Here is a 20,668-nt window from a genome sequence, read left to right on the forward strand (position 1 = left end):
CTCCACATCATCTCCAGCATAGGGTATCATTGGCGTTTTTGATTTTAGCCATTCTGACAGGCGTAAGATGGCATCTTAGAGTTGTTTTGATTTGCATTTCCCTAATCGCTAAGGAGGTTGATCATGACCTTAAGTGTCTTTTGGCCATTCGAACTTCTGTTGAGAATTCTCTGTTCAGTTCAATGTCCCATTTTTTAATTGGGTTAATTAGCATTTTAAAGTCTAGTTTCTTTAGTTCTTTATATATTTTGGAGATCAGACCTTTGTCTGATGTGGGGTTGCTGAAGATCTTCTCCCAGTTAGTAGGTTGCCTATTTGTCCTAATGACAGTATCCTTTTCTTTACAGAAGCTTCTCAGTTTCAGGAGGTCCCATTTATTCAGTGTTGCTCTTATTGTCTGTGCTACTGGGGTTCTACGTAGGAAGTTGTCTCCTGTGCCCATGTGTTGTAGACTACTTCCCACTTTCTCTTCTATCAGGTTCAGTGTATTTAGATTAATATTGAGGTCTCTAATCCATTTGGACTTGAGTTTTGTGCATGGTGATAGAAATGGATCTACTTTCATTCTTCTACAGGTTGATATCCAGTTATGCCAGCACCATTTGTTAAAGATGCTTTCTTTCTTCCATTGTATACTTTTAGCTCCTTTGTCGAAAATCAGGTGTTCATAGGTTTGTGGGTTAATATCTGTGTCTTTGATTTGATTCCATTGGTCAACATCCCTGTTTTTGTGCCAATACCAAGCTGGTTTCATTATTGTGGCTCTGTAATAGAGTTTGAAGTCAGGGATAGCAATGCCTCTGGCATTTTATTGTACAGAATTATTTTGGCTATCCTAGGTTTTTTGATTTTCCATATAAACTTATTTACTGTTCTCTCAAGGTCTGTGAAGAATTTTGTTGAGATTTTGATGGGGATTGCATTGAATCTATAGATTGCTTTTGGTAGAATTGCCATTTTCACTATATTGATCCTGCCAATCCAAGAGCAAGGGAGATACTTCCATTTTCTGGTATCCTCTTCAATTTCTTTCTTCAATGGCTTAAAGTTCTTGTCAAATAGATCTTTCACTTCCTTGGTTACGGTTACCCCAAGATACTTTATACTATTTCTGGCTATTGTGAAAGGTGATGTTTCTCTGATTTCTCTCTCTGCTCTTTTATCCTTTGTGTATAGGAGGGCAACTGAATTTTTGGAGTTGATCTTGTATCCTGAGACATTGCTAAAGGTGTTTATCAGATGTAGGAGTTCTTTGGTAGAGTTTTTGGGGTCGCGTACGTATACTATCATGTCATCTGCAAATAAAAGTTTGACTTCTTCCTTTCCAATTCGAATCCCCTTGATCTCCTTATGCTGTCTTATTGCTATTGTTAGAACTTCAAATACTATATTGATGAGGTATGGAGAGAGTGGACAGCTTTGTCTTGTTCCTGATTTTAGTGGGATGGCTTTGAGTTTCTCTCCATTTAATTTAATGTTAGCTGTTGGCTTGCTGTATATTGCTTTTATTATATTTAGGAATGAATCTTGTATCCCTAATCTCTCCAAGACCTTTATCATAAAGGGGTGTTTAATTTTGTCAAATGCTTTTTTTTTTTTTTTTTTTTTTTTTTTTTTTTTTTTTTTTTTTTTTGGTTTTTCGAGACTGTAGTTTCTAGAGCCTGTCCTGGAACTAGCTCTTGTAGACCAGGCTGGCCTCAAACTCAGAGATCCACCTGCCTCTGCCTCCCGAGTGCTGGGATTAAAGGCATGCACCACCATCGTCTGGCTGTCAAATGCTTTCTCAGCATCTAATGAAATAATCATATGTTTTTTTCCTTCCGTTTATTTATGTGATGGATTACATTGATAGATTGTCTTATGTTGAACCAGCCCTCCCTCTCTGGTATGAAGCCTACTTGATCATAATGTATGATTTTTTGGATGTGTTCTTGGATTCAGCTTGCCAGTATTTTATTGAGAATTGTTGCTTCGATGTTCATGAGTGAGATTGGTCTGTTTCTCTCTTTGTGTGGTTTTGGTATCAAGGTGACTGTAGCTCCATAAAAGGAGTTTGGCAATGACTCATTGGTTTCTATTTTGTGAAATTCATTAAGGAATATAGGTATTAGCTCCCTTTGGAAATTCTGGTAGAATTCTGCATTGAAACCGTCTGGTCCAGGGCTTTTTTTGGTAGGGAGGTTTCTGATGACAGCTTCTAATTCCTCGTGGCCTACAGGTCTATTTAAACTGTTCACCTGATCTTGATTTAATTTTGGTATATTGTACTTATCTAAAAAGTGTCCATTTCTTTTACATTTTCCAATTTTGTGGCATATAGGCTTTTGTAGTAAGATCTAATGATTCTCTGAATTTCCTCTCTGTCTGTGGTTATGTCCCCCTTTTCATTTCTGATCTTGTTAATTTGCATGTTTTCTCTCTGCCGTTTGATTAGTTTGGCGAGGGGTTTGTCAATCTTGTTGATTTTCTCCAAGAACCAGTTTTTTGTTTCATTGATTCTTTGGATTGTTTTCTGTGTTTCTATTTTGTTGATTTCAGCTTCAGTTTGATTATTTCCAGTTTTCTATTCCTCCTGGGTGAATCTGCTTCTTTTTTTTCTAGAGCTTTCAGCTGTGCTGTTACGTCTCTAATGTGAGCTTTCTCCATTTTTTTAATGTGGGCACTTAGTGCTATGAACTTTCCTCAGCACTGCTTTCATAGTGTCCCATAGGTTTGGGTATGATGTGTCTTTGTTTCATTGAATTCAAGGAAAAGTATAATTTCTTTATTTCTTCCTTAACCCAGGGGTGGTTCAGTAGTTGACAGTTCAATTTCCATGAGTTTTTGGGCTTTCTGGAGGTAGCATTGTTGTTGAATTCTAGCTTTATTCCATGGTGGTTCGATAGTACACAGATGGTTACTACAATTTCTTTGTATCTATGGATGCTTGCTTTGTTTCCAATTATGTGATCAATTTTTGAGAAGGTTCCATGCGATGCTGAGAAGAAGGTATATTCTTTTCTGTTTGTGTGGAATGTTCTATAGATGTCTGTTAGGTTCATTTGGTTCATTACATCTGATAGTTCTCTTATTTCTCTGCTGAGTTTCTGTCTGGTTGACCTATCTATTGGTGAGAGTGGAGTATTAAAATCTCCTACTATTAGAGTGTGGGGTTTGATGTATGCTTTGAGTTCTAGTAATGTTTCTTTTACATAAGTGGGTCCTTTTATATTAGGGGCATAGATATTCAGGATAGAGACTTCCTCCTGATGAATTGTTCCTGTTATGAGTATAAAGTGTCCATTGCCATCTCTTCTGATTGATTTTAGTTTGAAATCAATTTTGTTAGATATTAGTATCGCCACACCCGCTTGTTTCTTTGGTCCATTTGATTGGAAAATTTTTACTAACCCTTTACTCTGAGGTAGTGTCTGTCTTTAAGTTTTAGGTGTGTTTCTTGTAAACAGCAGAATGTTGGGTCTTGATTTCATATCCATTCTCTTAGCCTGTACCTTTTTATTGGTGAATTGAGCCCATTGATATTAAGTGATATTAAAGATCAGTGGTTGTTAACTCCAGTGGTAGAGTTTGTATGTTTCCCTTTTTAGAGTTTTGCTGGTAGAGGGTTGTCAGATGTTTGTGTTATTATGGGTGTTGTTGGTTTCCTTGGTTTGTGATTTTCCTTCTAGTATTTTCTGTATGGCTGGGTTTGTGGCAATGTATTGTTTAAATCTGTTTTTGTCCTGGAATATCTTGTTTTCACCATTGATGGTGTATTCAAGCTTTGCTGGATATAGTAGTCTGGGCTTCCATCCATGGTCTCTTAGTGTCTGCAGTACATCTATCCAAGACCTTATGGCTTTCATGGTTTACATTGAGAAGTCAGGTGTAATTCTGATAGGTTTCCCTTTATATGTTACTTGACCTTTCCCCTTTGCAGCTCTTAATATTTGTTCTTTTTTCTGTATGTTTTTTTATTTTGATTATTATATGGCGAGGGCATGCTTTTTTTTGATCCAGTCTATTTGGTGTTCTGTATGCTTCTTGTACCTTCATAGGAATATCCTTCTTTAGGTTGGGAAAGTTTTCTTCTATAATTTTGTTGAATATATTTTCTGGGCCTTTGAGTTGTAACTCTTCTCCTTCTTCTACTCCTATTATTCTTAGGCTTGGTCTTTTCACAGTATCCCAGAGTTCCTGGATTTTTTGTGGTAAGAATTTGTTGGATTTGTTTTGTTCTTTAATCAGTGAGTTTATTTCCTCTGTAGTATCTTCAGTGTCTGAGATTCTTTCTTCTATCTCTTGTATTCTGTTGGTAACACTTGCCTCTGCAGTTTCTGTTCATTTATCCAGCTTTTCCATATCCAGCTTTCCTTTGGTTTGTGTTTTCATCATTACCTCCATTTCATTTTTCAAGTCTTGAACTGCTTCCCTAACCTGTTTGATTGCTTTTTCTTGTTTTTCTTGGGTATCTTTGAGAGATTTATTAATTTCCTCAACCTTTTTGTTTGTCAAGTCTATTTCTTTATGGCAGTTTTTCACCTCCTGTTTCAGGTCCTCTAATATTTTCATAATGTTCCATTTGAAGTTGATTTCTTCTGGAGTAGGGTGTTCAATTCTTCTTGTTTCGTGATCCTGTTTCTGGTGATGCTATGTTGCCTTTCATGTTGTTGGAGGAATTCTTGCATTGGCACCTGCCCATCTCTTCCTTCAAATGGAGCCAGGAGAGTCTTGGTGTCTTGGTCCAGTCTGCTGTGACTGACTCTCTGGGTGGATCTCCTCATTCAGGAGCAGTAACTGTTCCTGTTCCTCTGGATGAAACCCTTCAGCACTGAAACAGGGATACCTTGTGTTCCAGGGCCACCTCAGACACAAGGGCATATGTGGGGGCAGGGCAGGGCAGGGTAAAGTGGAACAGAGGGATCCTGCAGCAGGAGCTGGGGTGGGGGGCTGTTCTCTCTTCCAGGACAGTCTGTCCGGGAATAGCACACACTCACCCAATTGGATGAAATTCCTCAGCACTGAAACATGGATACATGGTATTCCAAGTCCACCTCAGATGCAAGGGCAGATGTGGGGGCAGGACAGGGCAGGGCCTGGTCAAGTGGAACAGAGAAATCCTGCAGCAGGAGCTGGTATGGGGAGCTGTGCTCTCTTCCAGGACAATCTGCCCCAGGATAGCACACACTCACCCACCTGGATGAAACTCCTCAGCACTGAAACAGGGATACCTGGTATTTCAGGGCCACCTCAGACACAAGGGCAGACATGGGTAATTTAAAGCTCTTTTTTTCTAGAGCTTTCAGGTGTGCCTTTAAGTATCTAATGTGAGCTTTCTCTGTTTTCTTTATGTGGGCACTTAGTGCTATGAACTTTCCACTTAGCACTGCTTTCATAGTATCCCATAGGTTTGGGTATGTTGTGTCTTCATTTTCGTTGAATTCGAGGAAGGCCTTAATTTTTTTCTTAAAGTAATTTAATTTGGACAGTTCTTTAAGTGATTTTCAGCTATTTGAGATATTTCTTTTGAGAATTCTCCATTTATATCTGTGCCTCATCTTTAAATGGGGTTATTTATTTTCTTGCTATGGAGTTCTATTGGATATTAGTCCTTATTAGATGTGGAAATAGTAAATATCATTTCCCATTCACTAGGATGCTGCCTTGTATGAATCATGGCATTCTTTGTCTTGCTGAAGGTTCTCAGTCTCATGGGTTCCTGCTTATTAATTGTTGTTCTAAGGGCATGTATTATCGGTTTTCCATTCATAAAGTTATTTCCTATACCAGTGTGTCTGAATGTGTTCCCCAGTTCCTTTTCTGTCTGGTTCATTGTATCTGTTCTTATGTTGAGGCCTTCGACCCATTTGGAATTGAGTTTTGTACACGATCATAAGAATGTCCCCCTTTTCATTTCTGTTCTTGTTAATTTGTGTGTTCTCTCTCTGCCTTTTGATTAGTTTGGATAGGGATTTGTCATCTTGTTGATTTTCTTAAAGAACCAGCTCTTTGTTTCATTGATTCTTTGAATACTTTTCTGTGTTTCTATTTTGTTGATTTCAGCCCTCAGTTTGATTATTTCCAGTCTTCTACCTATTCTGGGTGATTCTGCTCTTTTTTTCTAGAGCTTTCAAGTGTGCCTTTAAGTATCTAATGTGAGCTTTCTCTGTTTTCTTTATGTGGGCACTTAGTGCTATGAACTTTCCACTTAGCACTGCTTTCATAGTATCCCATAGGTTTGGGTATGTTGTGTCTTCATTTTCGTTGAATTCGAGGAAGGACTTAATTTTTTTCTTTATTTATTCCTTGACCCAGGGGTGGTTCAGTAGTTGACTGTTCAGTTTCTATGAGATTGTAGGCTTTCTGGGGGTGTAATTGTTGTTAAATTCTAGCTTTACTCCATGATGATCCAATAAGACACAGGTGATTATTCCATTTTTTTTGTATCTGTGGATGCTTGCTTTGTTACTGAGTATGTGATAAATTTTCGAGAAGGTTCCATGAGAAGAAGTTATAATCTTTCCTGTTTGGGTGGAATGTTCTATAGATGTCTGTTAAGTCCATTTGATTAATTACATTTGTTAGTTCTTTTATTTCTCTGTTAAGTTTTTGTCTTGTTGACCTGTCCATTGGTGAGAGAGGAGTGTTGAAATCTCCTACTGTTAGTGTGTGGGGTTTGATGTGTGATTTGAGTTCTAGTAAATTTTTTTTTACATATGTGGGTGCTTTTATATTAGGGGCATAGATATTCAGGATAGAGACTTCATCTTGATGAATTGTTCCTGTTATGAGTAAAAAGTGTCCTTCACCATCTCTTCTGACTGGCAGAGCCATAGTAATGAAAACAGCTTGGTATTGGCATAAAAAAAGAGATGTTGAGCAATGGTATAGAATTGAAGACCCAGATATTAATCCACAAACCTATGAACACCCGATTTTTGACTAAGAAGCTAAAATTATACAATGGAAGAAAGAAAGCATCTTTAACAAATGGTGCTGGCCTAACTGGATGTCAACCTGTAGAAGAATGAGAATAGATCCATATCTGTCACCATGCATAAAACTCAAGTCCAAATGGATTAAAGACCTCAATATAAATCCAACCACACTGAACCTAATAGAAGAGAAAGTGGGAAATAGCCTGCAATACATGGGCACAGAAGACCACTTCGTACTTATAACCTTAGTAGCACAAACAATAAGAGCAACAATGAATTAATGGGACCTCCTAAAACTGAGAAGCTTCTGTAATGCAAAGGACATAGTCATTAAGACAAAAAAGCAAATCACTGAATGGGAGAACATCTTCAGCAACCCCACATCAGACAAAGGTCTGATCTCCAAAATATATAAAGAACTCAAGAAACTAGACATTAAAATTCTAAACAACCCAATTAAAAAATGGGGTACTGAACTGAACAAAGAATTCTCAACAGAAGTTCAAATGGCCATAAGATACTTAAGGACATGTTCAACTTTTTTATCTATCAGGGAAATGCATATCAAAACAACTTTTAGATATCATCTTACACCTGTCAGAATGGCTAAAATAAAAAACACCAATGGTAGCCTATGCTGGAGAGGATGTGGAGTAAGGGGTACACTCATCCATTGCTGGTGTGAATGCAAACTTTTGCAACCACTTTGGAAATCACCATGGTGGTTTCTCAGAAAATTGGGAATCAACATACCTCAGGACCCAGCAATTGCACTCTTGGGAATATACCCAAGAGATGCCCAATCATATTACAAAAGCATTTGTTCAACTCTGTTCAGAGAAACATTATTTGTAATAGCCAGAACCTGGAAACAACCTACGTGTCTCTCAATAGAAGAATGGATAAAGAAAGTGTGGCACAACTACACATTAGAGTACTACTCAGCAGTCAAAAAACAATGACATCTTGAATTTTGCATGCAAATGAATGGAAATAGAATACACTATCCTGAGTGAGATAAACCAGACCCAAAATGATGAATATGGTATGTACTCACTCATTAGTGGATTCTAGCCATAAACAAAGGACATTGAGCCTAGTGATCTTAGAGAACCGAAGTAATAAGGTGAACCCAAAGAAAAACATGTATAGATCCACCTGGGAATTGAAAGCAAACAAGATCATCAGGCAAAAGGTGGGGGAATGGGGATGTTGGTGGGGTGGGGTTAAGGGGAGAGGGGAAGAAAATAGGGACAAGGAGAGGTTTGAGGAAATCTTGGGGGACGGGGATGGCTGAGAAGGAAGGACAGATATGGGTGCAGGTAAAAAGATATCTTAATTAAGGGAGGCATTGTGGGGTTGGCAAGAGGCTTGACTCTAGAGAGGGTCCCAGATGTCCACAGGGATGTCTCCAGCTAGGACCCTGGGAAGTAGAGGAGAGGGTGCCTGTACTGGCCTTGTCCCATAGTCAGACTGATGACTATCTTGAATATCACCATAGAACCTATGTCAGATGACAGTCACCATGAAACCCAGACATTTATATAGAGAGACAGCCAAGCTCAAAACCTTGAAACTGAATTACTGGTACCTCAGCATAATGCTAAGGATATTAGACTATCATCAGCTGTCCTAAATTCAACTAGTCTTTCTGTAAAGTGTGGGTCGAATTTTTGTGGGGACCCCATCTTCCTTGGTAACCCACTTACATTTTTGTAATCTCTGAGAAAAGGATGTTCATATCCTGTGTGGCTGTTATGCAAATATAGTTTCAGTTAGCTTTATGTCCATGTGAGTTCACAACATCAGATATTTGCTATAGAGTAGATTGACCAACAGGATGTGTGAGGTTTGAGTTCCTGGCCACTTATTTCTATATTTGTTACTTCAAAAGCAGAAAGAATACTTTCTTCTTGTAATACTTAGTTCTCAGTTACTCTTGAGTAGTCTCTTATAAAGAGTAAATTCTTCTCTTTATATTTCTGACTTTTAGGGGTAGTTCCCTCAAGGAATTTATAGTGGTGATCAAATTTCTGCATCTCTTTTCACTTTAAATTTCCTTTTATTTTTTCCTTGCAGGGTTGATTATACAGTCCAGTGTATACCAGAATTCACTCCTGAAGAACAGACTGGCCTCAAATATGAGTTCATTCTTCTCAATCTTGCCCAACCCTGGGTCCACATGTGTGCATCATGCCACTTCTATTTAACTATTTTCCTGTTTATTTTAAGCTCTAAAAGGTCAATTTCAGTTAAGTTCCATCATTGTGGGTAAGTATAAGAGACAGTCACTCAAGGCAGATAACTGGTTACATTTTCTTTTCTGAGACAGGGTTTCTCTGTAGCTTTGGAACCTGTCCTGGCACTAGCTCTTGTAGACCAGGTTGGCCTCGAACTCACAGGGATTCGTCTGCCTCTGCCTCCTGAGTGCTAGGATTAAAGGCATGCACCACCACGACAACCTGGCAACTGATCACATTTATCCATAGTTAATAATCAGAACTCAAAGAACACATGCTTATTCTTAGCTTGTTTTCTTCATTTTAGTTTGAGGAACTTTCTTGATTAGGAAATGGTGTCACTCCCTAAATAGATACCAGGTCTTCTCACAACATTTAATCAAAACAAGAAACTTTTGCCCTGACATGCCCATAGGCCAACTCTGTCATTTAGAGAAACTCTCAGACTCTATCTTGCAGTGAGTATAGATTGTAGCAAGTGAACGTTTTAAATTAATAACCACACTAGCAGAAATACCAAGATAACACTTCTATTTACAATTGACTAAATTTTTTTAGAAACAGGTCTCACCACTTATCTCGCTATACTAACTACTCTTGAGAATATACCTGAAAAACTTTTAGTCATCAGCACACCATGAATACAGTTGCATATTTGATGGAGGAGAGTTATCTGTCTATGTTTCTTTCATTGGTTAATTAATAAAGAAAACTGCCTTGGCCCTTTAAGAGACAGAAAATTAGGTAGGTGGAGTAGACAGAACAGAATTGTGGGAACAAGGAAGTAGAGTTGGGGAGACGCTTCAGGCAGTCTCCATAGGGAGTCTCCATGCTGCGCCTCTCCGAGATGGACGCAGGTTAAGATCTCTCCTGGTAAGCCACACCTCGTGGTGCTACCCAGATTACTAAATATGGGTTAAAGAAAGATATGATAATTAGCCAATAAGAGGCTGAAACTATGGGCCAGGCAGTGTTTAAAAGAATACAGTTTCCATGTAATTATTTCGGGTGTAAAGCTAGCCGGCGGCCGGGTGGCGGGACGCAGCCCCGCCGATTCACACTACACATATTCATGGTTTTTGATCCACTAGGTAATCACAGGTGCTGTTTGCTCATTTTTCATAGCCTTGTCATCAGAGACCAGCCTCTCACATTATTCCTTCCCATCCTTTAACTCTTATGTTCTTCCTACTGGCCACCATTCTGATGTTCCCTCATCCTTGAAAGCGCTGATATAGATGTTCCAAAGTTGGTGTTTGTCTCTATAAATTGTTTTAGATGATTTGAGGTGAAGGGTTTGTTCATGTAAGATTTAGATCACAGCCTCCCCTCTCCCTGATGGTTTCCATTCTTCTCCTAGTTGATTCTCCTTTCTGCTTTACCATTACAGGAATTCTGTTACCCACCATTCTTTATTTTCCTCTCCACTTATGCTTCTTTCCTCTCTATATCACACCCATCTGCAAGTTTCAGGGAGCACCACAAAAAAATGAGGCTTTAATTTTCTCTCTCTCTCTCTCCTTCACACACACACACACATACACACACACACACACAGAGAGAGAGAGAGAGAGAGAGAGAGAGAGACAGAGACAGAGACAGAGAGAGAGAGAGAGGGAAGGAGAGAGAGAATGACACATATATATAAATATGCTGTAAAGACTCTATAGTTTGTAAGGTAATCTAAAATATTAATGAACTTTAAACTAATAAGGGTAGCCTACTTCTAGAGCCCTTCTTCTCAGAAGAAATGACATGTACTTTGCATGGAGTTTTGATGTCATTATACTTCCTTTTGCCCTAGGGAATGTATTACACCAGGAAACTTGTTTCTCTCAAAGCATACTATTTTTCATTGTGCATAAAATAAACTGCTTAGATAAACTGCTTAGGATCAGAGTCAAGAAGTCTGTAACAACCAGGCTAACTAAGTCATGATGAACTGTGTTTCCTCATTGCCTCTTGAGGTTGATTTCTCTGCTACCCATAGCATTTGCAGGAATTTCCACAGCTGGCTACAAGTCTAAAGGTCCAAGACCTCAGGGGAGGGTAGAAAGTTTTCTTTAAATAGAAATTAAGGGTTCATGAAACTCTGGCCCCTCACAGGATTCATGACCATAAGTGTGTGAAATTAAAACAGATTTTAATCTGTATTATAGACCAAGTCATTGCACAAATATCAGGTGTTTACTAAGATTCAAAGTAAGAGGAACAAAATACTCAGAACAACAGCTCTTTCAATTTATTCACATAGATACCAGTGTGTGGAGAGCTTATGAAGGGAGATAGATCCACCAGGTAATGACAGTTGCTGTATGTTCACGTGTGCAACAGGCATGTCATGTACAGTGAACAGCCTCTCTCAACACACCTCCCCATTCTCTGGCTCTTTCATTCTTTTCACTGCTTCCCCTTTTGTGCTGTTTCTGGAGATCTTCAAGGGGCTGATGTTGATTTGGTAAGTTGCCAGTTTGTGGGAGGAGTTAGGGAGCTAAGTCAGTTTTGAATATGATCAAAATAAATTATATGCATTTATGAATCATAAAATTCTCTGGTAAATGAATGGAACTTGAAAAGTTCATCCATCCTCAGTCATGTAACCCAGCCCCAGGAAGAAAAACATGGTGTATACTCACTTATAAATTGATATTAGCCCTAAAGTAAAGGATAACCGTGCTGTATTCTAAAGACCCAAAGAACCTAAGTAACAAAGTGACTTGGGATGGCATAAATCTCATTGTGAAGGGGGAATAGATATCAGTGGTAAATGTGAGGGAGGGGTCTTGATGAGGGTGGGCATGGGAACAGTAGAGAGATTAGGTGGAAGAGAGTACTGGGAACAACAACTGGAATCAGGAGCATCTCTGGGATGAACTTGAAACCTGGTGTAATAATAATTCCTAAAAATCTATGATTGTGATCTTAGCTAAGAATCCTAGTGATGGAGGATTCAGAGCCTCAACCAGCCACGTCCTGTTACTAGACAAGACCAGTGGAGCGAATGGGACCCCAACCAGTTGCATAACTTTGACCTACAATTTGCTTTGCCTACAAGATATGGTGGAGGAAAGGTGGCACAGAAATTGTGGGAGTGGCCAGCCAATGACTGATTCAAATTGAGACCTGTAATATGAGAGGTAGTTTTCCCCTAATACTGTCTGGAAGGCATGAACCCAGAGGCTGGACAGCCCAGAGATTTATGATAGAACTAAATATGACTGGCAAAAATTGTCAATGAAATGATTCTTTATGATATTCTTTTGTGTTCAAAGATTTTTGACTAGCCCAGCTCTTATCAGAGAGGCTTGGTTAAGGAACAGATGGAAACATGCAGAGAACTACATCCAAACCTTTGGCAGACTCCGTGAATGCATTGGAAAAGAAGGGTTAAGGATTGTGAGAGCCAGGGTGGTCAAGTACAACACAAGAAAACCACAGAATTAACTATCCTGAGTTCACAGGGGGTCATAGAGACTGAACCACCAAACAGAGAGCTTGTATGGGACTGATTTAGAGTCCCCACAAGTGTTACAGATGTTCAGCTGAGTCTTCTAGTGTGTCTCTGACAGTGTTACACACTTTTTAGACACTTTGCTCTTACTGGGTTGCCTTGTGCAGATTCAATAGGAGAGAAGGTTCCAGGTCTTACTGCAACTTGATATACTCTGGCTGGCTGATATCCATTGGAGGCCTGCCCTTTTATGAAGAAAATGGAGGAGGAGATGAATGGGGGGTATGAAGTTGAGTGGATGGGCTGGGAGGGAAAACCATGATTGGGCTGCAAAATATTAATTATTAAAAATAAACTAAAAAAGGAAATTTTCTTCAAATAAAAAATCTCACATTAAGGATACCTTTTAATTCCTTCTCCTGTCCTTCTTTCTAGGTTTCTCTCTCTCTCTTTCTCTGTCTCTTTCTCTCTTTTTTTTCTCTCTCTCTCTCTTTTTCTCTTTCTTTCTCTCTTTCTCTTTCTTTCTCTCTCTCTCTCTCTTTCTTTCTCTCTTTCTCTCTCTCACACACAAACATGCAGATAAACATTATTACAGATTTGTAATAACGAAACCCAATACTTTGTATGTTAACCTAAAAAGTTAATAAATATGAAAAAGTTAAAATATAATTTTAAACCTAGTTTTTATATCTAAAATTGTGCAGTATTTACCATTTAGAATCTGGCTTCCTTTGCTAAACATTATTTTCATTTACATCTATTTTCTAGCATTAATTTTTTTATATTGCATAAAACTTTCAAGTCACGGCAATAAAGCACCACTCTTCTCTGTTCTTTGAAGGCAATTTTGAGTAAAGAGATTTCAAATAATATTTCTTCTTCAGGATTCTCACAGTCCCTGTAACCTTAACTTTGGGGAAGTTGAAGCAGGAAAACCCAAAGTTTGAGGGTACTTAGAAAGTTCCAGTCTGTTCCAACAGACAGACAGACAGAAACACAAAAATATACCTCACAGTACTGGTATTAAAATCCAAAAGGGAACATATGGGGCAATGTCTTGGCTGTTTTTTGTCAATATGACACAAGCTATAGTCACTTGGGAAATAGGACCCTGAATCAAGAAAATGCATCCACATGATAAGTCTATAGGTAAGTTTGCTGGGCATTTCCTTGATTCATGGTTGATGTGAAAAGGTTTAGACTACTGTGATGGTGACACTATTTGGCAGGTCACCCAAAATTGTACAAGAAAGTATGCTGAACAAGGCATGAGGAATGATCCAGTATATGATAAACTTTATTGTATCTGCTTCAGTTGTTGCCTCCAGGTACTTTGGTATCACAGAATGGATTGTGATCTGGAGTTGTGTAAGAAATGTAATCCAAACAGATTCTTTGTCCCAATTAGCTTTAGGTCATGGGCTTTTATAATAGCTATAGAAATCATATTTAAGATTGTTACTGTGTACACACCCTGTATGACTCTGTTGAGATGTGAGCAAACATCTGTTGATCCCAGTTAGGGCACCCATGACAGATCCAATAAATGATCCACCTAGGACTATTTTGGTGAACTAATGCATTTACTAGGATTGTTTGCAGGATCATGATGATATGGGTGTGAGTGTTTGTCAGAGATTCAACAGTCTGGCCTCTAACACATTTTAATAAAGCAGAGACTTTTATTCATATCCTGACACAGGTATATATCTAGGACAAGGGATTCCAAAATGCAGCCCCAGACACCACAGTCAGATGATTTTAAAGGCAAGCACCTAAAGTTACATTCTGTCCACATGAAAGCATAAGGCCATCTGGTACAAAGAAAGCTTTTATTTATAGAAACAGAAAGAGCAGCTTTCCTAAAATTATACATGACCAGTCAATTAAAAAAATGAACCACTAGCAAGCTTTCACATTTCAAGTACCATTTTTCTTTATAGTTCTCCTTAGTACAAAAATTTAAAACTTTTAAACATAAAGGTAGCCATCAATATAACACTAACAATCCTAATGAATGAGGAGATAATTAAAGGAGCATGGGTGACTTAAAGTTGGCCGTACCTCCATAATCTTGCGCCCAAATGGATGATGCTGCAGGAAAACTATTTATGTGGGCCTCCTTCACTTCCTTGCAGGTACCTTGGTCAAATGGAGGGTCTTCTATGCTTTGCAATTATAATTACACATACAATTTTGGGGGAAGGCACTTGTGAAAATGTATGTGAGTCTTGTATGCTTCAGAATCTTCCTGATACTTGTGAGGTTTTGTTTATTACCTGAGTCTTAATGATTCCTCTTCTGAAAGGCTTCAATTGACACTTGTTAATTTTTTAGGAGCACAGTAATAGAAACATGGGAGAAGCTGATGGTGCCTTACCTCAGTCACGTTTTAGAAACTATTTTTCAATAGAGAAGTCTACATTGAAAGATTAAGGCACATGGATGCCTCTGATGAAAGAATATTTTGACAAAGAACATTTTGTATACACAGAACAGTATATGCTAAAACCCATTGTTAAGTGTGGGCTTCTGGAAGGATATCGGCAGGAGTAGTCAAAAGTCAAAATAGGAAAATGGGTGTGATTATGATCAAAATATAGATACATATAAGAAAATGAGTGTGTTGGATAACATTATTACATATTAGTAATATATACTAATAAAAAGAATGGGCCTCTTGCTGATATGGAATTGTGAGATACTCAAATGGTTAATGATGGTTGATCATCATCAAGTAGGTCCAGAAACTGCAGCTAGTTAGGTTTTACAGGTTGGCACAAATAAAAAGGATTAAGTACCCATAGACTGTAGAAGATATTTTGACTTATGTCCAAAGGAAAAGTGAGAACCATAATACTTTTAAATAAAGAAAAGCCACATTAAGTTCTATGCTGGAATAATGATGGATGGTCCTGAAGTTAGAGACTTCTTCCCTATGATTCCAGCAATTATTTCATTGCATTTGTTAGTTTTGCTGCCAAAAGACTGTGTTCTCTACAGAAGAATTCTTCAGAACTTCCTTTAGAACTCATGTCCTATAGACAGTCTTTGTTCTCAACTTATCATTTCATAACTCCCATGTACACATGATATTTATGGATAATTCCAGAGGCTTCTGGCGATTGGGCATGATCAATTGTTGTTTCAATGTCCCCTGAACAAATTCTGTGTATGTCACCTCCAGCATTTCTTTTCTTTCATGTTCCTAGAAAGAGGTAAATGGTAAGTGACGTTGTATGCACATGTTATTACAGAGCATGAGGGAATGCAGGACTCACCATATACAGAAGAGGGTGGGTACATGAGGGCCTACCTGTTGCATGTCCTTCTTTGTCATAGATGGCTGCATTTTTATGGGCAGAAGTAATTAGTAACATCTAAGAAAGCATTACTGCAAGTTTATATCAAATACCAATGTATTAATGAGAGATATGGTAAAACCCAAGTTGGATCTTCTTCCCCAGAGCAGAGTCAGCTGTTCTGCATCTCTATGTTCTAAGCTCCAGCTCATCACATTGCCACACTACTAGTTCTCTTTTCAGCTTTCCTTCTTTCTCTTTCATAAAACTTCTCCTGAATATTAGCCTGCTTTGAATGTGAATATACAGTGAGGATCTAGTCCCTAGTCTGAGGGCCGAGAGAAAGAAAAAGGGCTTATCTTTTCTATTGGTAAAGTCCTACCTCAGTGACCCTGTCCTGGGCTAAGTAAATGAAGACCACACACCTGCATTCCTCCAGGCTCAGTTTCTCATGCTACTCAGATGACACTCACTGACTCCTTCCCGATATTTATTCCTTTTGGCAGAACACTGAGAATGAATGATGAACATGAGGAAGACAGCCATCATGAAAAATAACACTCTAATCAGAATATGCAGGAGTCCATGATTATCTGCTGAAAGATATGAATCCAATAAGTTGTCAATCTTAGGATTAGTGTATAGATTGCCTAATATTTAATGATAGAAGGATAAGTAATAGACCATTAATTTTTAGGACAAGATTCTTGAAGAAGAACTGCTCTTATTCAGCTAAATACATACAGTATTAAACTGATTCCTAATGGCTTTTCTTTAGAATACTGTATTACTACATCACTCAGCCCTCAGCAGGGAAGTTTCTATTTGCAATAGGTGATTAGTACAGATACCCACAACTTGCTAAACTGCAGACACTAAAACACTGTGGAATGCTTGGCTCTAACTGGGACATTTACATCACTTCCACTTCTACAAATCTTCAGTGTTCATTGTGGAAAACAGCTGGGCCAAAATTAGCTAAATGAGCTTGATTGTAATTACCAAGAAGACTGTGTTGTGAACACAGGAGGACTGTAGTGGTATTTTGAAGAGGGATTCCCTTTGTATGCTGTGAATACCATTGGTTAATAAAGAAGCTGTTTTGGGCCTGTGATAGGGAAGAGCATAGCTGGGGGGCGGACTAAATGAAGGCTGGGAGAAATAAGGCGGATGTAAACCTTGCCAGACACGGGTGCCGGAAACTTTATCCAGTAAGCAACAGCTTCATGGTGATACATAGATTACTAGAACTGGGTTCAATTAAGATATAAGAGTTAGTCAATAAGAATCTAGAGCTAATGGGCCAAGCAGTGATTTTATTTAATACAGTTTCTGTGTGATTATTTCGGATGTCTGGGAAACAAACAAGTGGTCTTCCTACAATAACATTTCATTTGTAATTAATAAATAAAGTTTTCCTGAAGATCAGAGAGTAAAACAGCCCCACTGATCAGCCTTACAGACCAGGCAGTGGTAACACACACCTTTAATTACAGTAACCATATTAGTTTGTCATAGAAACATGGTGGTGCATACCTTTAATCCTACTGATACATGCCTTTATTTCCAGCCCTGGAGAGGATTATAAAACGGGAGAAGACAGCTCTCAGACATAGTCTCATTCTGAGATCATAGAGGCAAGATCACCATTTTGGACTAGGTTGAGGTAAGAATCAGTGGCTGGCTGCTTTTCTTTCCAGACCTTCAGGTTTAACCCAAATTTCTGTCTCTGAGTTGTGATTAATCATGCCTCATAGGAAAGTTGCATGTTTGTACTCAAAAGCAGTTGTGACAGCATGCACAAGATCAGTAGATGCTCAAGCCAGACCAAATCCCATCATGCAGTGGGGATGTGGACATCAAGTCCCATTTTTAGTCCAGGAGATATAGGCAAAAAATAACTGCTGGGAAAATTAGTTTCAAGAGTGTTGCTACAAGTAAGGTGGCCATGCTCCAGTGGTAGGTCACACATCCACGAATATATGGGCATCACAAATGGGACTTCATGGATAAAACATATAACAGAGTTTGGTAGGTAGGTCTAGGAGGAGTAGAGAAAGTGAGTGAATATGATCAAAGCACATTGTTTAAAATTATCAAAGAATTAATACATATAGAATTATATACTAGATGGCATATGTCATATTACTATGTGTTCTGTGTTTTAGCATATAAAATTCTAATAGTAAATATAATATGTACTATATATGGTATCAATGGCAGTAAGGATGAACTTTTCAAAACACCCTGGGCTCTGTTACTATCTGCACTACAAAATGTTTTATGATTATTCTTTAGCTATATATTCCTATAGCTTCACAGTATAAAATCCTGAGCAGACCATCCTACATCTTGCATGATAAATTGTGCAGGGGGACGGTGCTGATGCAATTCCATCCCTGATCAACATCATTCCTTTAACTTGGCAGACTGCAATACCATGAAACTTCAAATTTATCTCTTGCAGCTTCCTTGTATGTAACCTCTACTTCATGTGACTTGTGAATGAGTGTTCCATCTCATCAACTTTATACCACTAACAGGAAAAGGACAGAACAAAATGTAGATCATGTGTTCAGAGTCCTAACCTGAGATTCACACCAGTGCTCAGCCAATCTGCTTTGGAACTTATAAATCTACAACATCCCTGAACCAAACAATAATTCTCCAAAAGGAAAAATATGAAGTCAAGGCTATTCCATCACAGATTGTGTTTGTGTAATATGCTCCCTTCTGCTTGCTTCCTTACTCTTATGCCTGATCACCCCTTTCTAGGATAAACAGAGTTAGAATTAGCACTTCACTGTTGTTTGGAAGGAAGTGAAATTATCCTTTCTGATCACTTACAGGGTTCTCAGGTGCAGAATTAGAGGTGATGAGTCCCTAAAGAACTCATTCTGCCCCTAAATAACTACTGGTTTTTGCAGAGTTTGAGAATCAGAGAAAGATATTGAGGCTAAGATTACAGAGCTGTGAGGCCACTGGCACAGCACACGACCACAGGAGATATTTTGTCTATGGTTCAAATGAAGAAGAGGAATAACTTACTCACTAGTGTAGTGTGGTTATGTGCATTAAGGACAATTCTGGGTGAGTTTACTAGAAACTTGGAACAGAAGAGGGAGAGAGAGGTGGTCAATGATGGTGTCTATCTTCCTCTTATGGAAAGTCCTTTCAGGTTGGTGACCAGCAACCACTTCACTCCTTAGTTCTGAATATCAATGTGTTACAGGATGTCTTTATGTGATTCACTTGAAGAATGCCACTCTGTTCTTGGATTTCAAGTTTTTATGAGACAATAGGCATACTTTGGGGAGATCTTTATGACTGAGATATCAGGAGGACTGCTCCGTATCTGCTCTGCTCAACTGATCCCAACCTCATCCAGTAAGAGTATGTCATGCCTTCCTTCTATATCTCTCTTGTACAGAGAGGTCCCAGGGTGTTTGGCCAAGTGAGGTAAGCATTTATTGATAAGCTCCCTATCTATCATTTGTAATCTGATACCCTTTCTCAAATTTCATCTGCTTTTTGAAAAGTTTTAATTGAAATATAATTTAGATCCCTTCCCACATCTTTTCATCTTTCCAAACCCTTCCTGATATTCTTTCTCCAATATATCCCATATCCCCTACCACTCTTAAGTTGAAGGCTACTTTTTCTTTGATTATTACTGTTCTATGTGTTAATGTGTGTGTATATATATATATATATATATATATTCTTACATTATATGATGTCTTATTTATATAGCTTGCTGAGCACATCATTGTTTTAGTACACATACACACACACAAACACACACACATATAAAAAAAAGAGGACTCATGGCAATGCTTCTTTCAAACTTCCTATGAGACTTTCTCTCCATAGTCAGTAGGATGCTTCTCAAACATGGCTTTAGGATTTTATTAGTCTCAAAGCATGAGATACTGATGAGGTTTTCTTACCTATGACAGGAAGGTAAAATGGGTCACTTGGGGATGACCACACATTGCAGGAGTTCCTGAAAGAGCCATAGCATCTATAGTTCTCTTCCTGTATCACAGGATCAAGAAGGAAGTTGGCATGGAATGTTCCATTGTGACTCTGAACTGCAGGCAGTCCAAGTACCTGAGGCATCCCTTTCCTGGACAGATGGAACATGTCAAAATGATGGTCAGAGGTGCAGGACAAGGTCATGTTCTCCCCTGGCATCACCACAGGGCCCATCATGGCTGACAGAGTAGGTTTCTTGTATAAACCTAGAAGGAAAGGGGCAGAGACAGTTAGAGGGGCAGTTCCTTATCAATGTGCTCCTTAGTGTTCTCTTTTCCTGCTTCCATTTCTATGATCTTTCTCTCTTTTTCTCTACATTTCTCCCTGTCTCTCTATTCTCTTCCTCTGCCTTCTTCAATCTTATCTTACTGTGTCTCTGACTTCACTGTGTTACACAAGCATTCTTTCCACCATTTTGCTCTTTGAGAGTTTCTTTGTCTTGTTGTATTCATTGGATCATGACATGTGTCTTTTAGAAGTTTTTTATTAATATATTTTAATAGTATTTATTAATTGACTTGATTATGAAATACTTTTACATACAATGTATTTTGTTCATTTTTACAAACTTTTTTGCTTTCTTAAAGTAAAATACAGTTGCTTATTTCATGCCTTCTTTGTCTTTTGTTGTTTCTGTATATATCTATATATTTATTATAGTGTATTATTTATCATATTAACACTAGTATTTTATATTGTTCTTCAACTTCTTCTGATTCA

General features: G+C 38.3%; 1 protein-coding gene across 1 annotated transcript in view; it reads right to left on the reverse strand.

Moving 5' to 3' along the window:
• Positions 1–4,048: 4,048 nt before the first annotated feature.
• Positions 4,049–20,668, reverse strand: part of LOC119805899 (killer cell immunoglobulin-like receptor 3DL1) — a gene marked incomplete at its 3' end in the record, with an annotated part of 31,359 nt that continues 14,739 nt past the window's right edge. The window contains exons 4-8 of the mRNA XM_042054412.1: positions 19,861–20,154; positions 16,384–16,506; positions 15,890–15,954; positions 4,217–4,236; positions 4,049–4,061 (exon numbers count right to left, since the gene is read on the reverse strand). Of these exons, the coding sequence (XP_041910346.1) occupies positions 4,049–4,061; positions 4,217–4,236; positions 15,890–15,954; positions 16,384–16,506; positions 19,861–20,154 (515 nt within the window). The remainder of the gene's footprint in view (positions 4,062–4,216; positions 4,237–15,889; positions 15,955–16,383; positions 16,507–19,860; positions 20,155–20,668) is intronic.

Source organism: Arvicola amphibius, unplaced genomic scaffold, assembly GCF_903992535.2.
Source record: "Arvicola amphibius unplaced genomic scaffold, mArvAmp1.2, whole genome shotgun sequence".
Taxonomy (NCBI): domain Eukaryota; kingdom Metazoa; phylum Chordata; class Mammalia; order Rodentia; family Cricetidae; genus Arvicola; species Arvicola amphibius.